Source organism: Penicillium taxi, assembly GCF_028828555.1.
Source record: "Penicillium taxi strain IBT 34144 chromosome Unknown utg000004l_segment0_segment0, whole genome shotgun sequence".
Taxonomy (NCBI): Eukaryota; Fungi; Ascomycota; class Eurotiomycetes; order Eurotiales; family Aspergillaceae; genus Penicillium; species Penicillium taxi.
This window is the reverse complement of record NW_026643206.1, coordinates 5822461-5839031: the sequence shown is the minus strand read 5'-3', so window position 1 is coordinate 5839031 and position 16571 is coordinate 5822461. Positions and strand designations below refer to the sequence as shown.

The 16571-nt window shown below is 42.8% G+C and overlaps 7 protein-coding genes across 7 annotated transcripts; 4 read left to right on the top strand and 3 right to left on the bottom strand.

Annotated features, from left to right (window-relative positions):
* Positions 1–44: 44 nt before the first annotated feature.
* N7495_007059 (PaaI family thioesterase) lies at positions 45–1151 on the bottom strand (the record flags this gene model as incomplete). Its single annotated transcript, XM_057209710.1, has 10 exons — positions 45–114; positions 174–252; positions 308–326; positions 380–426; positions 504–575; positions 634–676; positions 786–851; positions 925–937; positions 1013–1053; positions 1125–1151. 10 exons carry the CDS (start codon positions 1149–1151, stop codon positions 45–47), a joined length of 477 nt encoding a protein of 158 aa, XP_057063484.1.
* Positions 1152–1325: 174 nt separating this feature from the next.
* N7495_007058 (TFIIH/NER complex subunit TFB2) lies at positions 1326–2874 on the top strand (the record flags this gene model as incomplete). Its single annotated transcript, XM_057209709.1, has 3 exons — positions 1326–1449; positions 1505–1592; positions 1662–2874. 3 exons carry the CDS (start codon positions 1326–1328, stop codon positions 2872–2874), a joined length of 1425 nt encoding a protein of 474 aa, XP_057063483.1.
* Positions 2875–3387: 513 nt separating this feature from the next.
* Positions 3388–5634, top strand: N7495_007057 (putative triacylglycerol lipase (LipA); the record flags this gene model as incomplete). The annotated part of the gene is made up of 9 exons (XM_057209708.1): positions 3388–3932; positions 3988–4102; positions 4164–4282; positions 4338–4405; positions 4461–4551; positions 4605–4858; positions 4931–5217; positions 5297–5438; positions 5495–5634. Coding segments are annotated over 9 exons (1761 nt in total), but the record flags the coding sequence as incomplete, so codon positions are not given.
* An 891-nt stretch (positions 5635–6525) lies between these two features.
* Positions 6526–6974, top strand: N7495_007056 (uncharacterized protein; the record flags this gene model as incomplete). Its single annotated transcript, XM_057209707.1, has 2 exons — positions 6526–6547; positions 6595–6974. The coding sequence occupies 2 exons, from the start codon at positions 6526–6528 to the stop codon at positions 6972–6974; spliced, it is 402 nt and encodes a 133-aa protein (XP_057063481.1).
* A 515-nt stretch (positions 6975–7489) lies between these two features.
* On the bottom strand, positions 7490–8334 carry N7495_007055 (transporter; the record flags this gene model as incomplete). The annotated part of the gene is made up of 3 exons (XM_057209706.1): positions 7490–7868; positions 7937–8067; positions 8188–8334. The coding sequence occupies 3 exons, from the start codon at positions 8332–8334 to the stop codon at positions 7490–7492; spliced, it is 657 nt and encodes a 218-aa protein (XP_057063480.1).
* Positions 8335–10722: 2388 nt separating this feature from the next.
* N7495_007054 (flavin monoamine oxidase family protein) lies at positions 10723–11487 on the bottom strand (the record flags this gene model as incomplete). Its single annotated transcript, XM_057209705.1, has 1 exon — positions 10723–11487. One exon carries the CDS (start codon positions 11485–11487, stop codon positions 10723–10725), a length of 765 nt encoding a protein of 254 aa, XP_057063479.1.
* A 2253-nt stretch (positions 11488–13740) lies between these two features.
* N7495_007053 (alpha/beta fold hydrolase) lies at positions 13741–14562 on the top strand (the record flags this gene model as incomplete). Its single annotated transcript, XM_057209704.1, has 1 exon — positions 13741–14562. One exon carries the CDS (start codon positions 13741–13743, stop codon positions 14560–14562), a length of 822 nt encoding a protein of 273 aa, XP_057063478.1.
* Positions 14563–16571: the final 2009 nt, after the last annotated feature.

Sequence of the window (16571 nt, the reverse complement as noted above, 5' to 3'; positions counted from 1 at the left end):
AATGATATTTGGATTTCCTGATACGTAGTATTTTACTCTCCCGACTATTTGCCCTCAAGCTTGTTGATTTCATCCACTATATTCTGCGGATCTCTCCAAGCCAAAGTCACATACCTACAAGATATCAGCAATGACCAGGTAGATACCTGAAGGAAAATGTAGAATAAACGTACTTGGTGTGACTTCCTCTGGCGACAACATCGCCTTTAGCATTGGTGAACTTGATGTTGGTAAAGGCAAGAGTCTTTCCGACTGTTTGATATATATTAGTTGAATATTCAATAGTTTGAATTGTATCCCAGCATACACTTATCGCATTGCACCTCCTGGATATAGATTAGCATATAAGCATTTTCAAAATAGAGATTAGTTAACACACCGCCATGATCTTGTCGCCGATTTTACCTCCGGAGTTCAAGTATGTTACTAGCATATGAGTAGAACAAGTTAGCTCGCTGATATGGAATCACAACGTCGATTGAGCCATCTTGAGATTTATATACCGTTGAGGTCTGTGGAAACACCTGTTGCAAACAGGCCTCGAGACGCTACAGCTAAAGAGCCACCGAGGTCCACTGAAGTAGTCATTAGCCAGAGATAAAATATGAGAGAAATCTGAGCAGATGGACATACCCATACTGGCAATGGTGCCTCCGTGGAGAATGTTCAGGCGGTTCTATATACAGTCAGTCATACATACACATAAATTTACGGAAGTAGGTGAGTATATCAATGCAATTGCTTTGTAAAAAGCTGAGTATCGGGGATATTCTTCGATAACTTACGGTGTGCTCCTTTTGAATGTCTAATTCAAAGTTGACAGTTCCGGGTCTAGCAGCAGTCACTCGAAGCTAGATACGTCAATGAGCTTTCATTTTATACTTCTGAGGCTGAAGTAAAAATGGATAATCGCTTCGAACTTACACCGTCCAACAGTCTGTAAAAAAGGATCAAGTATCATCGTTAGTGACATAAAAGGTGCTAAAGACGACCATATGTAACTATCACTTACCGAGGCTCTAGGCCCGAAGTAGCCCGAAAGGACTCCCAGACCTGAATAGAGGTTAGGATCAGCAGCAACTGGAGTGAAACTGAGATTGACTCCAGCATCGGAGAAAACTCACAGATCTAACAAATCTCAGAGTTGTCATATTGAAAATTTGAGGTGAGAAAGTGAAAGATCGAAGACACTTCCAGTACGGAGTCAAGGGGCAATCCCGAAAACTGCGCCATATGGCCGCTACGCCCACCGTAATCCGAGTGACCTCACCACGCTCATTTCTTTGGAATATCGACGGAGGCACCAGGTCTCTTAGGTCACCAATATGGCGGCAGCTACGTCTCGACCTCTTGAGTACCTGGAGAGCCTACCTGGCACCACATTCTTCAAGCTTTATCAACAGCCATCGACCGCCCTCGCCATTTTTCGGCGCATGTTACCTGATCTAGGTTAGCTCAAGCTCTCTACTTTTCAGGCGCATCGCCGGACTAACTGAAAGAATAGCAAAATGTTTTGTCATGGCTCTTTTATATCTCAAGGATCCTCTTCCAACCGCTGATCTCGAAATCTGGGTCAAGTCCGAAAGCAAAAAGTGAGCATCTTCCATATGAAGACGATCTACAAAGCTCATACAACTGACCATGTGAATTGAACTTGAAAGGGAAAGGGATAATGCACTTTCGATTCTGGGAAGGCTCCATATTCTTTCAACTACTTTGACGGGAAAAAACGTCCGGGCATATATGGTCACTAATCCCTTCGCGTCCTCCCTCCGACAAGCTCTCATGGGCTCTGAACAGTCTCAATCCTTCGGCGTCTTCTCCCAAGCCCCAGACAACCATGCAGTCTCAATACCTTATTTGGACGAATATGCGCGACGACAATGGGAATGTGTCTTGGGATATATGGTGGGAACAAGTGCGCTAAGTGGATCGCGTGATATCACTCTGAGCAAAGGTGTGAAACAACTTCTGCAAGCTGGTCACCTCGTTGAAATCCGGGGCAACCGCGTGGATATCACAAAGGATGGCTTTGGATTTGTTCTTCAAGACGTCAATACCCAAGTCTGGCACATCTTGATTCTTTACGTCGAAAGCGCCCATGCCATCGGAATGGACAGTGTCGAGGTGCTATCGTTCCTGTTTCTGCTGAGCAGTCTGGAGTTGGGAGAATGCTACGAGAAGAGTGGATTAAATTCGATTCAACTCCGCACTCTGACTGACTTGGCCGACTTTGGTATTGTTTACCAAGAATCACCAGAGGCAACGCGCTTCTACCCAACACGACTTGCGACAACTCTGACCTCCGATTCAAGTGCACTGAGCGCCCCTGCCTCCGGCTCACTAACTGGACCTGTCGGTCCATCTGGTAATAGCGCCAGCTCAGGGTTCATCGTGATCGAAACCAACTACCGCCTCTACGCCTATACCTCATCCCCTCTACAGATTTCACTCATATCCCTTTTCACAAACCTGAAATACCGCTTTCCAAACCTTGTCACTGGTAAAGTCACCAGACAATCAGTGCGGCGAGCTATTGAGATGGGCATCACAGCCGACCAGATCATCTCGTACTTGTTGACGCATGCACACCCCCAGCTCCGCAAACACAATGCGTCCACATCAGCCGGTGTTCCACCATCTATTCTTCCTCCTACCGTGACGGATCAGATCCGACTTTGGCAGCTTGAACGAGATCGTCTCAGAGCTACTGCTGGCTTCCTTTTCAAGGACTTTGCCACTCTAGTCGAATACCAGGCTCCATGCCAGTATGCCGAAGACATCGGTGTCTTAGTTTGGAAATCAGACAGAAAACGCATGTTCTTCGTATCACGGCATGAAGAAGTTGCAAAGTTTCTTAGAGGCAGGAAATGATCAATAGCTTGATGGTTCTGGGACACAGCTACGTTCTCTCTCGAGTTCGATGTAAAACATGATAATGACGATATAATGAAGCTATCCTAGTCTGGATACGTGGCAACCCCTCATGCCAAGGAACTCCCGTCTTTGCAAAATTCCAGTAGTTGTGTATGGCATATCCACATCTCAATTGGTATAGAAAGAGTCACTGAACCTTTCACGCGACCTGTTTGATGAAAAGACCCTGGACAAGTACTCGATTCTTTCTATCAATACAATGATTCAAACTCCATGAAATTTAAACGCTATGAAATCATGTTCATAACTGACGTTTTCTATTTTTCCGTCTTGCCAAGGCCTCTGAAGGATCCCTCCATTCGAAGATTATGCTACATTCGGCCTGATTCCCGTATTACATATGTTATATTTCCCACCTATGAACGAAATTCACCTCCTGATGGACCGGTAAAATCTTGAAAGTTGCCTGCTCCATAATCATCATTTTCCCCTTCTTGTTATTGAAAAGTTTCGAAACTGCACATATCATTTGATCACATTGACAACATGCTTCTAGTTTTGTGGCTGCTTTCAGCCTCGGTAGTATGGGCCAATCCTCTAACAAGGCGGCAAGAAATCAACCAATCACCCACAGTCACACTATCAAGCAGCAAGAAAGATACAAGTACCATATTTGTAGGACGAACAATCCCTGAGTTTGATCAATATGCCTTCTTGGGCATCAAGTATGCAAATGAGCCTGCGCGCTTCACGGCAGCCGAGCTCAAGACATCATATGGATCAAATGATAGCGACTCTGGTACTTACAATCTTTCCTCGGCGAAAATTGACCCAAATCCCAATTTGGTCTATTATAATGCCACTTCTTACGGCTATGACTGTCCTGGATATGGATCTGATATCACCAACCTACTCAACCAGGGTCTTATCCGCCTGGGCGAGGATTGCCTGAATCTGAATATTATCCGGCCAAAGACCGATGGTCAAGCTTTATTGCCAGTTCTGCTATGGATCTATGGGGGTGGATGGCAATCGGGTGATACTGCAGATCCAAGGTATGCATTTCGTGTATTGGAAGGATGCTTGGATCTAATGAGACATTGTCATTAGATACAACTTGAGCTATGTGGTACAACAAAGTGTCATAAATGACAAGCCGGTGATAGGTGTTTCTATCAACTATCGGCTGTCAACATTCGGGTTCCTGGACTCGAAAGAAGTCAGAGTGAATATCAATCTTATGTCAAAGAAACATTTGGTTTGGCTCAATCTAATAAACTTTACAGGCTGAAGGGAATACAAACCAGGGGCTTCGAGACCAACGCACCGCCTTGCATTGGGTCAAGCAGAATATCAAGGCATTCGGTGGCGACCCTGACAAAATAACCATTTGGGGAGAATCTGCGTAAGTGGAAATGTCTTCTCTCTTGGCAACAAAATAAAACTAAATTTTGCAAAAGAGGTGCTTATAGCGTTGGTATTCACCTGGTCATTAATGGAGGTGATAATGAGGGTCTTTTCAGGGCAGGTAGGTGTTTCAAGCCCCTAGTCATATTCAATAAAGTCTGACGAGCTACGAATAGCAATCATGGAATCTGGAAATGCTGTTGGCCCACCTTATAATGGCACTGAATGGCATCAGCCGATGTATGACCGCATTGTTGAGCGCACAGGGTATGATTCTAATAAGTTGTCAAATATCTTTCTATAAGCTGATGATGTACCAGGTGCGAGAATACAACAAACACCCTGGTTTGTCTCCGTGAGCTTCCATACGAGACTTTCTACAACAACGCATATGAAAATCTCGAGTGGTTCGCCACCGTTGATAATAGCTTCATTGCCGAGTACCCACAGATTAGCTACCAAGAGGGAAATTTTGCCAAAGTCCCCCTTCTTCTAGGAAGCAATACTGATGAAGGCACGAGCTTTGGCACAACTGGCACCGATACAGACGAACAGTGTATTGAACAATTGATATGTATGTTTATGTTCAATGCTTTCTATAAAAGCTGATATCTAGGTAGGATAACTCGCTAACAAAGGGTCTCAGCATCCAAACGTTGGGTTATCAGTCGCGAAGAGGCGGAGAAAATACTTCCCCTTTATCCAAATATTGCGGCGTCTGGGTCTCCATATGGATGGGGGAATGTAACCTGGCCTAGTTTGGGGCTGCAGTACAAGCGCTATACGTCAATTGCTGGTGATTTGACGATGGCAGCACCTCGTCGACTGCTTGCACAGTCAATGTCAAGATTTGTGAACAACATATACTCATATCGATGGGACGTAGCGGCCTTCAATGAGTCAACAAAAATTGGAGTGGGACATTTTGCCGAGGTACGTCCATTGCCAAGGTTCCAAGCCCTGATCGGCGAACTCTGTGATCTTCGTACTGATTCAAAGCCGAATAACAAAGATCCCATTCGTTTTTTCCAATCCAGTGCAAAATTTCACATCGTTGGCATCTGCGAGTGATCCCCGTCGATTGGAACTGGGACACATGGCTGCTCGTATGTGGACTTCATTTGCGACAGACTTGGATCCTAATGGACACGGAAGTTGGTTTAATCTTGGCTTTTCTATTAACGCTTTGCGCTCACATTGTTTCTCTTAGTTCCCAATATTCCGCAATGGCCTCGTTATACATCCAACGCTACTAACTTCGTCTTCCGCCTTCCACGGGATGAAGGCTATGTGGAGCCAGATACTGATCGTGTGGCAGGCATGGATTATATAAACAGTATTGTGCGTTAAGAAAGTGTACGTGGTCCCCAGGTAGCTACCAAGTATTACTACACAGTAGTTAGTTCATAATAGTCCGGCAACCAAGTTGCAACGTAGATATCATCTATACCAAATCTTTATTACTTTCACTCCATTTATTATGAGTAACTGTTCAGTTAAGTTATATAACATAATATGAGGGTTAATCATAGTTACCTGAGACCTGGCATAGACCTAGGGGTAGAGCTGAACAGAAGGTTCCAAGGCTGATTTTTGTTAAGAACGATCGACACTTGAAGAATTACTTTTATGCTTCTGGATCTTAATATGTCTTACAAAAATACAGCTTCAGCTATAAATGGTATGGGATCTGCCATTTTTTCCTCACTCAAGAATGGTTGATTGGAACAAATTTAGCCACTGTATGTTACTTAGAAGTCGATGCCAATGACAGGATTGGGTGGCGCTTTTGATGCTATGATGTTCTCGTGAAAATTCACTGTAGAACTTGTGGAAGGTTTGGTTGCAGAAGTTGTTAATAAATGGGATCGACAGAAGAGAGGATGCAAAAGTGCTGTTGGAGATGACAGAACGATTTATTCAGATCCACCCTCGAAATAGGATTTGATAATGCGAAGGATGTGGAAGAAAAGAGCAGGAAAATTGAATAAAAATTGTATCAAGGTCTGAATTCACTTCATTTGGCTTAACTATTGTTTCAGTATTACTTAATCATATGAATAGTTGGATCATGAGTCCTCGTAGTCTTCTTCTCTTACATTTGTCAATGAAATCTCCGACTTTATCAACAAATAATTCTATGACCTACAATCACTCTGTATCCTATCGAGCAACTTCCAAATGGATTCAAACCCAAACAAAAGCCATTTACAGTCGCAGTCAACCGAAACCCTATTAACGATGCCAGCCTCAGTCCCCGATGGTAAGGAGTCATGTTCTTCCACTATCTTGGCTTGCTAAAATAAGAAGATCCGATTGTTGAGCTTCAGGCGAATCTTCCGGCTTCAGGATTTAATCTCCTACGAAGATTTCAAGACTTTAGGACGGCAAAAAGTGTCCAAGATCCCAGTGGCGAAGCTGAACCATCACGAAGGTCACAACAGAGCAGCAAAGAAATGCTTCACCGACAAGGAAAGATACTCAGACAAGCTGAACTGGAATTAGAGGCTGCTCGTTTCCGATATAGTGAGCTTGTTGTCACAGCCGACTTTTCACGAAGAGCATTGCTCTGCAGCGAGGAAAAACTTCGCCGACAAGGTGAAATGCTGGATGAAGTCGAAAAGAAATTAGAGGTCACTCTTCTGGAGAATTGTGAGTTAGTGGCTAAATTGGCCAAGCTTCAGGTATGAACATCCAGCCTAGATGAATTTATACTAAGCTATTACTAACTACTATTTGCGTCATCGAAGGAGATGAATATTGATTAACAAGTTAAATTATCAACCTTGAAGTACGTCATATTGTGCGTAGAACAAATATTAAAAAGAAAATTCTCAAAGGACTGTGAGGGAGGAAGTCAAGTACCTACCTAGGTACAATGGCAAAGGACAAAATGAAGTGAATCTGCTGGCACGTAACTCGGTCCATTCTTCACAAAATATTCGCAATTTGCTCATACAAGGCGATGCTCCTGAAGAAGACAGATCAAGGGCAGGGGCAGGACAATGAAGCATAACCATATAGCTACAGTTCAACTGGTCAGTTTCATCTTTAGAAACAAGTCCTTGGAAATGGGGCTTCAATTTACCTGCAACGCCTGTAAATGCCTGTAGAAATGAAGAGCGCACAATTTCCCAAAGATTTTGAGGCAGCGTGCTAGCGAATCGAACATCCTGCAATACTCGAGAAATAATCTAGCATTTGATCAGAAAATCTTCAATTTTAGTAGAATAGAATCAACGTTACTGACTTCGATAGCATCTGGATAGTTGCCGAACTTGTGCCCAAGATCTCTCTCGAATAGACTGCGAGAGACAGTGGCGGTCAAAGTGACTCCGAACATGTTACCGACCTGTTGTGAAAGGTTATAGATTGTGATAGCAGTTGCCGACATCTTTGGTGGAGTTGATATTGTGAGTGCTACAAATTGAGTCGACAAGAGACCACCTATACCGATACCAGCAATGAAGGGATATATCATCTCCCAATGGCTGCTGATACGGGGCCATCGGAGTAGAATAATAAGGTAGCTAGCAGCAGCAACTCCTAGGGAAACTAAAGACAAGACCTTGTATCTTCCGGTACTTCATTGAGAAGTGAATGTTAGTCAACATGGAAAACAATCTTGATAGATTGATAGGGCAGGAAGTACCGTTTAATGATCCTTCCAGATGAGATTGCCCCGACAGTGCAGCCGACTGCAACAGGAAGTAGGTTTATGCCAACAAATTTGTTGGAAGCATTTTCAGTGCGGATCAAAAACTCGGCAGTAGTAGAGATGAGCTAGGAAAGATTAGCGAAACCCCATATAAAATAGGAAAGCAATCATTTACTCCAAATTGCGGAACCTATTTTATCTCAGTGAGCTTAGATTTGGTGAAATTTCAATGCAGGAATTCTCACCATAACCAAAGCTTGCCCCAGAGATGCTATGCCGATACCATTTGATTTTAAAAGCCAAAATGGCATGACCGGATCCGTCGCCCAGTAGTTTTCATTTATAGCAAAGATGGTGCCGCTGATCAAAGTAATTCCTAGAAGGATGAACATCTTCAGAGATCCCCAGAATGAATACTTGCTAGAAGAATCACAGAAAAGCATGAAGCCGGTGATCGCAACTGCTAACGTGAAAATCCCAAATAAATCGAGGTTTCGATGAGAAGAGCTAGGAGGCTCAACGTCGTCAGGATTGTTTATCTTTCGGAGCTCTCTTCGGAATCTCCATATTGCCGTCGCAAAGCAGATAAGTATAAGCGGAATTTGAAACATGAAAGACCTTCAACAGAGGCTGTGTTAGTAAGATATATCATATCAAACGGAAAATATAGAGAGTTTGAGGCTGTTTGAACATACCATCTCCAGCCTATCAAGTCAATGAGAAAGCCACCAATAGGAGCACCAGAGATAATTGCAATAGTGGTTGTCATGCCAATATAACTTCTCAGTACCGCTACATCTTTCATCGGAGCCATATCTATAATGATTTAGTAAAGAAGAACCCTCAATTTAGCCAGACAAACGATATTTATACCGATAACGAGAAGAGATACAAGATCTATAACTCCGGCACCACCAAATCCAGTAATGAGCCTTCCCGCGATTACCATCCAAATTGATGATGCCGTGCCTCTATAAGATTTGAGTTAGTTCATGATTCATCTATGCCCTAAGGTACTTGGGTATAAACATACGTGATGGCACAACCTATGGCAAAGATCAGGTAAGCGCAAAGAAGAATCTTCTTGCATCCGTAGATATCACTGAGTCGTCCATACTATAAGGAAATCAAGCACATCAGTCAGCTGAAGTTTGGACAAGCTTTGATAACTAAAAAAGCTCAGAACTCACGATAGGAAGGGCTGTAGCAAAGCCCAAAGTACTATTATACTTCCGATTAAACTTCGGAAGGGAGATGTACAGTAGAAAATGGAACTGACTATGATGTAATAAGCCAAGAGGCCGCAGATAGGTGGTTGAAGGTGGAGGCTATCTGTTCATGCGCTGACATGACAAAAGAATTATCCATCATGGCAACAAAAACGCCTTATTTGTTTAGCTTTATGTATGATTCCAATCAATAGGACAATCTCACCAATCTGTGTTATCCAGAAGAATGCCCAATTTATATTCTTTTCTTCAACTGCGGGCGTAACGTGCTTAGGATGTTCCTCCTTCAATAGTGGAGACTGTTCAGTGGCCATTTTGGATCAACAGTAAAAAAAATCTAAACAAATGAGTGTGAGATAGCTCTGTCGAGCACGTGTAGTGGAGGCCGGAAAGAGTGTACGTGCTTAGGAAAGAAATTGCAGCTTTGGGGAAGACAGGAATAATTAAACCTTTGAAACCTGAAAAGGGGATCCTCGGCAAAGTAAGAGTTGAGGCATATCTCTCCTCAAATTTTTACTACGTAAAACCCCTTCTTAAAATCAATGCGGCCCTCATGACGCTAGGGGCCAAAGTACATGAACCATCTACAAAGTATGCATGGCAAATTGATCGGCAGATCGCTTTGGCCAATATCAATTCTGAAGGGTCCTCAATGAAAAATTTTCTTTTTTTCTGATATGTAAAACTTTTCTTGATACGACGTTGGTATCATGGAAATGTCTTCAGCTGTAGACCCGGTCGAAAATTGGTCCTCTGATAGATTGATACCGAATTCGGATCAGACACATCGAATACCCTAGTGGATATTCCAGAAATAGACCTCATCAACTCTAGAAAATAGAAGCTGAATTCGGATACGGTAAAATCTAAGAGCTGACGTGAGTTGGGCAAAGAGCACTGGAAGTGATCTATCAACTGCAGGTGCGGCCCAAAATGAGTACATTTTACATAAGATGTAGTAGGCATAGTGAAATCATTTTCAAGAAATACCGTGATAAATCTGAAGGGAAGGATGCTTCAGAAACCATCCACCGGTATTGATAGCCTGAGCGAATGATCTGCAACCAATTCAAGAGTCTCCATGGCCGTTTTGGTAAGAGCCTTCGTAGCTTGTTTTGTTCGGCAATTGACGCTTGGTTTTCCGGTTGCCCCATTTTCTCATGTTACAATGTACGACGTAGTGATAACTACATTTTATGATTATCGGTATTAAGATAATAGAATGAATAGGAATGGAATCTAGATACGGATGCGCCTGAATGACTATTGCTGACTAAAGAAAAATGTAGTGAACTGATTGTAAATGCATACAAAACTGATATTTCAAATGAGGGCAAAATGAATCCAATACAGAAACACATCCACTATTTTGACGGAAATATGGAGTACAGAGGTACGTGACACATTTCATTGCTGGATAATTCAAACGACCTACGGATGAAGGGAGGGGGCTATCGTGTTCTTATTTGATTCCAGCATTTCCAGGTCGATTTTCGAATACTCCTCTCCTCCCACATAAATATGCATTTTGATGCAGGTAGATCTCTCGGATCATCTGGAAGTCACCAAAGTCAGATACATCTGCCATTCCAATACCTCCTCCGGGATCTCATCCGGCTGTCCCCAAGGTACTTTTAATTCCGATAGCACATGCGGGGAGACCAGTCCTTGCGCGATCAGTTTGTATAAGAGCTGTAATAATACTCTATAGGAACTGTCAAGAGAACCCGATACCCATGCATGATTAGCAAAGCAAGCCTCGCCAATCAAGAACATATGACCATTCCCAGCGGGCCTGACAAGCTTGGGGTAAAAGTGGCGAAATTGTTCAGGCCCAAAATATGCGAAAGCCCCCGAGACAGATGAATCGCCGCACCAATCATACGCGTGGAACCCATCATATTTGTCTTGGATAATTCTCAACATCCCTTCGAACATATATGGTTTACCGGAAGACCGATCGATGTAGCTGTGATGCAGAAGTGCAAGATTGTGACGTAGTAGTTGCTCAAGTTCCTTGCTTGAGGTGTCCCGATTGACAAGAGATGCCATTTTTTGTGCTTCTTGCCCCCAAGTGTATGAGCATAGAAGTACTGTGGGCACGTTTTCTGTTCCGAACTCTGGGGAGAGGTAAACGCAAACTCGAATGGGAAGGTCGGTTGCAGCTTGGCCACCTTTGATACTGCATAATCTTGTCCACCAATTTGACTTAAACTTGATGGTAATCTTCGTTGATGCATCATAATGAATGGCCTGAATGGCAGCCTGCTGAACTGGGTGCAATGTTTCGGTTCTAGAGCCGTACGTCGAAGACATGGCAAACTGGTGGTATTGAAAACGGCTGAGTAGTTTCTAGCCTCACACCCTCTACCTGCACGTGCATTGGTGATTGTTGGTTTCTGGATCGTATGCAATATAGGCGACTCGTGCACCAAGTCAAGGCTTGCTAGATAGCCTTTGTTCCATCTTCTCGATGACCTGAGATGTTCCTCTAGCAATGCGAAACCACTTGACAGCCTCTCCGGATATTATAGGATAGCCAAAATCCATAGCGTTGAGTACAGCTTCGGACAAGGACTGGCCATATAAACCTGAAGCACTGGTTTCATGAAAGATTCAGCATTGGCAGTTTTTAGTAGAAATAAGTTCCACACCCTAAAACAGTTTCTATGTACCAAATGGAATAGAAATCCCCTATAGCTCCAACATGATAAGTAAAATGAAAAACTGTTTATCAGGAGTGAATTAAAATTTTCTCTCGAGGGTAATCTCTTGTTGTCATATGATCATATTTCATCAATTCGATGAAGCCTTTGTGGAACTTTTCCGTCAATTTGTATATAAAAGGGGAAAAGGTACCGTTCAACATGTTTTCGGCTCCTTCAATAACAGTCAACGTTTGCACTCATGGAACCCATGGAACCTCTTAAGCCCTGGACGGTAATTTGAGACTTACCTGTCCGGGACCATACCACCATTTGACACGCTCATCTGAAAATGATCATTATCAGATCGGTTTTGCTGCACTGGAAGCCGAAATATCCCATTGAAGGATTTAGGGCACATATCTCCTTCGTATTTGTATGGAACAAGATCCACTTCGCATGTTTTAAAGAGTTCAAACATTCTGTAGTGGCATGAGTTGCCGCTAACATAGAACTGATACGCGTGGGGTTTTGTCGTACTTGTTCATTGAAGGGATCTGGATACAAATAGATGTCAGATGGGTTTCAAGACTACAGATGGTATGACAATATTTTCTCGGGAAATTCACGGATGATACGCCGACCTTGGAAAATCTCATAGCCCCTACATAATAATGATCTTTGCTAGGAACTGAATAAATCTTGCCTGCTCTTTTTTGATTCAAGTATATCGTAACTGATACTAAGAATCTACAGCTCCACCAAAAGCATTCCAAGAAAGAGTCATGATATCCCCACCCCTATTATGCTTATTCGGATTGGTTTTCCCCGAGCTCTTGCGCTCCAGGAAAGATGGGCAAAACAGGAGGTGTCGGAAGGGAGGCAGAGTAGTCATCAGGTGACAAAATCGGCATTAGCCACCTGCCATATACTCCGCTAAGTTTGAACTGCGCTTTATCAATCTCGTTCAGAACATTGCTTTCAAGAATTTTTCTTACCCATCTAACTCGGATTTTTCTAGAGGTGTTCAGGCCTTTCTTATGAATTCTGTCACTTGCTCTTCATTCATAGATTTAGTAACTAACTTGATACTGCTATCTTGCCACGATAAGAAGCTCAAGTGAAAGGCAACAAAACTAACCAAGAGCATACCCTGCTGTGATTTACCACTAATATCAGGCGCAAGCTCTTTACCCTGACGCGAATCAGGATCAATAGGCCTTATTAAGAGAATTCTAGTCCATATTGGACTAGAAATGGAATATGGGAAGATTACTCTGGACTGCGATAACCAGGGGATAGTGGATCTGCTCACCAAAGAAGGGGCATTTAAGACTAAATTACGCCATGTGGACATTCATCGCAGCTGGCTACGCTAGAAGGTCTAAGAAGGGCGAATTAAGATCAGATGGGTGCCTACTACAGAGATGGTAGCAGACGGATTCACCAAGACCCTAGTATCATCCTACCACGTCAGAGATTTGAGTCTTGGACCAAATTGCTCAACCTGGTGTTGGAGAAATGAAAGAGTTTTAGGGAATAACCCACTTGACACTTTCTGTCAAAGGACCGATTCCAAATTTAGTTTAGTGCATTATTAGTCAGATTCCGTAGCTGGCATTACCAGATCATTGTTCAGTTGAACACACACGCACACATATTTGACTACTCTGTTCCTATTTGCTAGCACGAATCCACTATTCAGTTCTATTTGACACTTTCCAATAAGAAGGATTCATGCAAACAGAGTAAACTGAGCAAACTAGACAAGCAGGGCAAACTAGACTGTTGCCTTCTGCTGGATCTATTGCATCAGCACCTTAGCCCTATAAGATGGCATGATTCTGCAAATTGAATCGGCTCAGATTCAACTGCTCTGGATCCTGCTCCTCATATATTCACAAAACCACCACCTAGTATCAAAATGGAATCTATTTTATCTGCACATGAAATAGGCGAAGGATTTCCCATTTTGATCATTCATGGATGGCAGATGGATGGAAAAGCTGAGTCGCTAGACTTCGAGCCGATCTTCAACAAAAAATCCGGTCTTTGTCGTATTTACGTGGACCTCCCAGGAATGGGCACAACACCTGCGAATAATGTCAAGGATCTAAACAATATCTACCATCGCCTGGTACAATTCATTGATTCTAGACTTGGGAGCTCGAGATTCCTCCTTGTGGGCTCATCATGTGGTGGCTACCTCGCACGTGCTCTAGCTCAAAAATACATTGAGCAAGTCGATGGTTTACTATTGCGTGTACCGCTTATTGAGCCAAAAGACGACATGCGCGATCTCGACCCTTTCAAACCTTTGGTCGCAAACGAACAGGTCATGTCGAAGCTATCAGCTGAGGACAGGACGCTAATTGGGAACTTCCTCGTTCAAACTCCTGCTTATGTTAAAGCTTTAAAGGCAAAATTCGAGGATGTTTACATTCCTGCGAAGGAAATATCAGATAGTCAAGTGTTAGATCCGATCCGGGCAGATCCACTTCGATATCAGTTGTCTTTTTTGCTATATGATGAAAATTCCAAGTTTTTTGCACCTACCCTTATTGTTTGTGGGAGACAAGACGAGAGTGTGGGCTATCGAGATAGCCTTCGTTTACTAGAGCTCTATCCGCGATCAACTTATGTTGTTCTAGATCGTGGTATGCATGGCCTTCCTATTGATGAGACTGGTCTTTTTGAAGCTCTTGTCCGTGATTGGATATTCCGGGTTGATGAATGGAGAGATTAGAGCTATATTGTTTCTATAAATCTCCTAAGTAGTATTTAGTTGACATCGTATCTCGATCACATATGGTGCATGAGTCGTTATTTTAAAATCAGTAGCGGTCCACTTATCAAAATAGTACCTACTGAGTCAACTCAGCCTCGTTGACTAGCCCATATTGGGTGTCTCCATCGTGTCAAGTGAGTGGTTACATAAGATATAGGTCAATATCGTTGTTCGAGGGTCTGATATTCCGGTTGAAGGAACGCTAGAATCTGGAGCGATGAGATTCTATCATCACTTCAAAGAGCAGTTTTCCATACTCTTTTTTGCTACTTTAAGTCATCTAGAGGGGAAGACCACGATTGGTATCTTTCCAAATCTCACACACTGCCCAGATAAGGACATCTGGAACATCTATGGCTGTCGATACCACTAGACCAAAGTGGGGCACAGGACCAATGGCTCCGATGCTGTTGGTTCGACATGAAGTGAATCTAGCGAGTTTTGTCTATTTAGTTACAGCGAGGATAAGATTGAATAACACACCTCTTACAACTTCGCATCGACGCACCTAGATCTATTCCATCGAGAATACTAGTTGCATATGCACCGTAAGAACGTCACCGTTCCGACAATGGCTGAACTCTTATCCTTCCCACACAAGACAAAAATTTTCAAGTTGACCTCATTTGCAGTGTAAAAGACAACGGACTATCTATGACTTCCTCATTCTCATACATGCTAGTTTTATATTATTAGTCATGGACTTCTACTCAAATCTGTTATTCAGAAAGTATACCTTGAGCGAGCTTATTCTTTGCAATGTCCGGATCTAGGGTGACTGCTGTACAATAGTTGATTGGTATATTCAAGTCGATGCCTCTTGTGGAAGATTATATAGCATGCCATGTGGTCATACCTCCTGTTCTAGAACTACAACTTTTGAATACCAAATTAAACGCCATTACTAGGGCGTTAAATTTTAAAATTCTACCCTTTTGAGAAAGTAGCAGCTTTAAAGCTTTAAGGAGCTCCTAGGTAGCTTCCAAAACGCTGTATTAAGTTTCGGTATAGCGTTCAAGTCTTTGTCCACTCAGAGATGATATATCAAGTTTGAGTAATGCCAGGTAGTTTTTGATCGGTTATGCGTACCAGAAACTGCCTTCGTTACTAATGACCTGGATGCACTACGGAGGGCGATAGACGCCGCCATGCAAAAATGTATAGTATTGTAATCCATAAATGCAAGTTGACCGCCTGTAACTAAATTACCAATCAGTAATCAGGCTCAACCAATCGGGGAGCTTTAAAAATACTGTTTACGAAGTGCTGGAATATGCTCTCATCTTTCCACCTCCAACCTCTCGAATATGCCGCGCCCACGAATCACTCTTGAAGCTCATAAACAAGCGATCATCGATCTTTATAAAGCTGGTAGCTCTGCTGAAGATATTTGCTCTATTCTTCAAGTTCAACATAATATCAATATAATATCACTATATTATACTAACTCATAAAGGTCTATTCGCAAAGGATAATACTGCGGAGCAAGTGGCTCTTCTTGCGATCTATATGCCAATTTTACGACGCCTTATTCAGTCATTTACTGAAGTATGGAATATCCACCCGATTCGCAAGCAACCAAATCGCCCACATACCATCCCAGGAAAACCAGTTATGAACTACAATTTTCCGCAAAACGAGGCTTCAGACTATAAACAACCATTTGATCCAGATCCTTTACAAAGACTATTATATGATGTACAAAAATGGGATAGCAAGGCATATCTCTTACCAGATACTCTTATCTGGTGTCAACAGCAACATGAAGAGATTGGACTTCAACTTGCGGGGACTATATTTGACCCTGAAAACCCCCTTTTACACCTCCGTGGAGATCCTGCCCAACCATATCGTGTGTTTTATGAAGCTCTTCGGGAGCGAGCACTTACACATGAGACAGAGCCTATACTAGGCGTTTGTAAGAAGCCCCATAGTGCATATGATTGGTCAATATAGTTAGTTTATTA